This window comes from Penaeus monodon, chromosome 27 (assembly GCF_015228065.2).
Source record: "Penaeus monodon isolate SGIC_2016 chromosome 27, NSTDA_Pmon_1, whole genome shotgun sequence".
NCBI lineage: Eukaryota > Metazoa > Arthropoda > Malacostraca > Decapoda > Penaeidae > Penaeus > Penaeus monodon.
In genome coordinates this window covers 28,113,106-28,116,007 of record NC_051412.1, presented here as the reverse complement: position 1 = coordinate 28,116,007, position 2,902 = coordinate 28,113,106, and the positions used below count along the sequence as shown (strand labels likewise).

Here is a 2,902-nt window from a genome sequence, read left to right as displayed (position 1 = left end):
TCTCTACTGACCCATCCTTGCCTTGCGATAGGGTGGGCGTGGGCGACGTAAGGTGAGATAAGGAACCAGGAAAGAGGAGGATCCACGAGTTGCTTGATATAAAACGTGATGAATATAGCTCGGGGAGTCAGTTATGTTCGTGATTAACAGGTGAGGCCGCCGGAAGAGTTTTTACTTGTGATTGTGAACCTGGTTGTTTTTAGAAGGTATGTGTCGGATGCCAGGTGGGCGTTCACCCTATAGAAATAAACAGAAGTGGAAATGGGGACTGGAAAAAATGTTCACTTCAAGTACCGGTGATATCCCTTGAACGCTAAGATACGAATGACACTGACGATATTCTGTGCATTAAAAAGTGTTGAATCTTGGAAAAAGTTGTCTTTTTTATCGTTGAGTTTAATGCGCGGGTGGCAGCTGAGGGCTCTTCGCGATGTGCTGAAATGAATGAAAAGATAAGAGTTCCTTTTAAGTGCTGTGATGCGCACGTTTATAAATATATGCCTGTTAGATTGCATGATAATCAGACGCCTGCCAAATCGCAGCCAAACACTCCACGCCATATGTCAACAGCAGACGCACGTAAATACATACACACTAAAAAACACATAAAAAATATACAGATAAACAAACGCAGTCAAAGTAAGAAGCCAAACGCATGAAGCTGGAAAGGACGCACTCACTTTCATGTGTGTCTGGTTACTGTAAGTTTATCGGCCATACCTGCCGGGGTCTCGTCACGAGGCGTGCATGCTGTTGTTGGTGTTCCGGCGAGCGGCATTGCGGAGGAAACTCTCTGTGTGATTTGTTCCTTCGCATTCTCGGGGTTGTTGTCCTTCTCCCCTGTTGCATTTTGGCGTTCAGAAACATTCAAGAAGAAATGGAAGGCGAGGATCGGCCAAGAGCAGACCACGGTGGCCGAGGATGGCCTAGAGAGGTGGCCAAGACACTGGGGTTGGCCGAGATGTTTACTAATCCAATATTGACTCACGCCACTTCACACTAAGATTGCCTAGTCACCGCCGCCTCGCTCTCGGTTGAGATTCGGCTGTTTACTTCGTCTCCATTGTTTTGTTGAGGCGCCGCTTAATAGCATGGATGTTGTCGTCGCATCGTCGGCTGAACGAGCGCTGGCCGCTGCTATTGGGCACGGCGGCTAGTTCTTGCGCGGCCCGCCGGGGAAATTGGTGTTTCATTGGATGTTTCTTGCTAGCAGGCTCCGACATGCAAAAAGTCGTTGTTATTAAGTGAGGAAGGTGTCATGCGAGCTGGCTTCTTCATTGCGGTTGCAGCAAAACCCTGCTTAGAGTTTGTTAAGGATTTGACCTCAGATCGGAAATAAAAGTATGCAGGGAAAAGTAGTTATGTGATACCGTGAAGGGATCCGGCGAACAGGGAAATATGAGCAAATGAACAAATGTGGATCTGAAAAGCTTCGGTAAGATTGTTGTATTTGATGCTTCTGTTTTACCATCTTATATTAATGTGATTTTTTTTTTTTTGCAGACTGATATATCTTGCCGTTATCCTGCTGGTGCTGCTGTATGTGGTAAGTGGAACAGACTACGAATGTACTTCTTGTTTAACCGGTGAGCGCTGCCGAGGTCTCGATGAAAAATGTGAATCGATAATTCCTTTCAAATATATTGTCTCACAGTATTTTGAAAATCAACGCTCTATTTGCATATGACTGTACATTTTTTACAAAGTTAACGTATATAAACGGAAAGCAATAATCTTACGTCGTTCTTTTACTAAACCTAACTTATACAGTACAACCTAGGACCTTGTTTTAAGTCGGCATATGAACCTTTTCTTAACTTGACCTTAATGCATGGTATAAGTATCTTTGATACAGTTATTCACATTGATATATTTATTTGCAAGCACGTTGGCTTTGCTGCGTTGGCTTGACCGCTAATATCATTCTCAACAGTGGCATAATTTTCACATACTGAACACATTCCTTACAAACGGGAACAAACTCTGAAATAAATGTACCAAACAGAAGAAAAGACGAACACATCAAAACAGCAAACAACACGAATACAGTTAAAGAATCCACATGTAACACAGAAGAGACCAAGAATTGCATACAACTAATGAAGGCGTTCCTCTGCCTACCGCAGGGCTCAGCAATGGGTGGGAGCGGAGACATCGTGCTCGCCGCAGCGTCAGAGAACGAGAGCGGCGTCTGCCTCTCCTTCAAGCATCGCAAAAATCTGACGGCCTGCTGCAATCATGCCGACAACATGCGTGAGTATTTGGCTCTTATTATTCCTATTCTGACTTCTCTAGTATTCTTATGTTTACTTGCTATTTGTTGTTTTATTATCTTTCTTGTTATAATTTCGTTTACTTTTTTCGTATTATTTGTTTGTTTTTCTTCTCCGCTTCCGTCGACTCCTTTTCCTTCTTTTTTTCATTTGGACTTGAAGTCCCTCGTCGAAATGATTCTGAATGAGTCTATCTGAAAAAAAATCGAAGGTATTGTTTCAATAAGTCTAAAATAATGTCCATCTCAAAGTCAGTTACCTTGTAAAAACAAAAAAGTATGATTACGAAACAAATATCAAACGCCATGCTTGAGTCAGTAAGTAACATCCATTAACGTCAGTAACTACAAGGTTTCAAAAGACAAAAAAGTAAGTATCCCCCAGACCCAAAGTAGGTACCTTCGAATGAAAAGAAAATCCATCAATTCTTTAAAACATATTCACTGTAAAACTCTCTAACGCCTTCACTGCCATAAATCGTTTGGGATTGAGCTAGTCTCAACCAAAAATTACTGTCAGGAAATGGATAATTCTGAAATATGGCAAACGATTAGCGACTATTTTGAAACATGTTTATCTTTTATGGCCGCGGTCAGTATACCTGGCCTTCCAGCCTTCCCTGCGTGGAA

General features: G+C 42.4%; 1 protein-coding gene across 1 annotated transcript in view; it reads left to right on the top strand.

Annotated features, from left to right (window-relative positions):
• Window positions 1-2,902, top strand: part of LOC119590752 — a 30,340-nt gene that overhangs the window by 18,494 nt on the left and 8,944 nt on the right. The window contains exons 2-3 of the mRNA XM_037939461.1: window positions 1,504-1,546; window positions 2,127-2,253. Coding sequence (XP_037795389.1) covers window positions 1,504-1,546; window positions 2,127-2,253 — 170 coding nt within the window. The remainder of the gene's footprint in view (window positions 1-1,503; window positions 1,547-2,126; window positions 2,254-2,902) is intronic.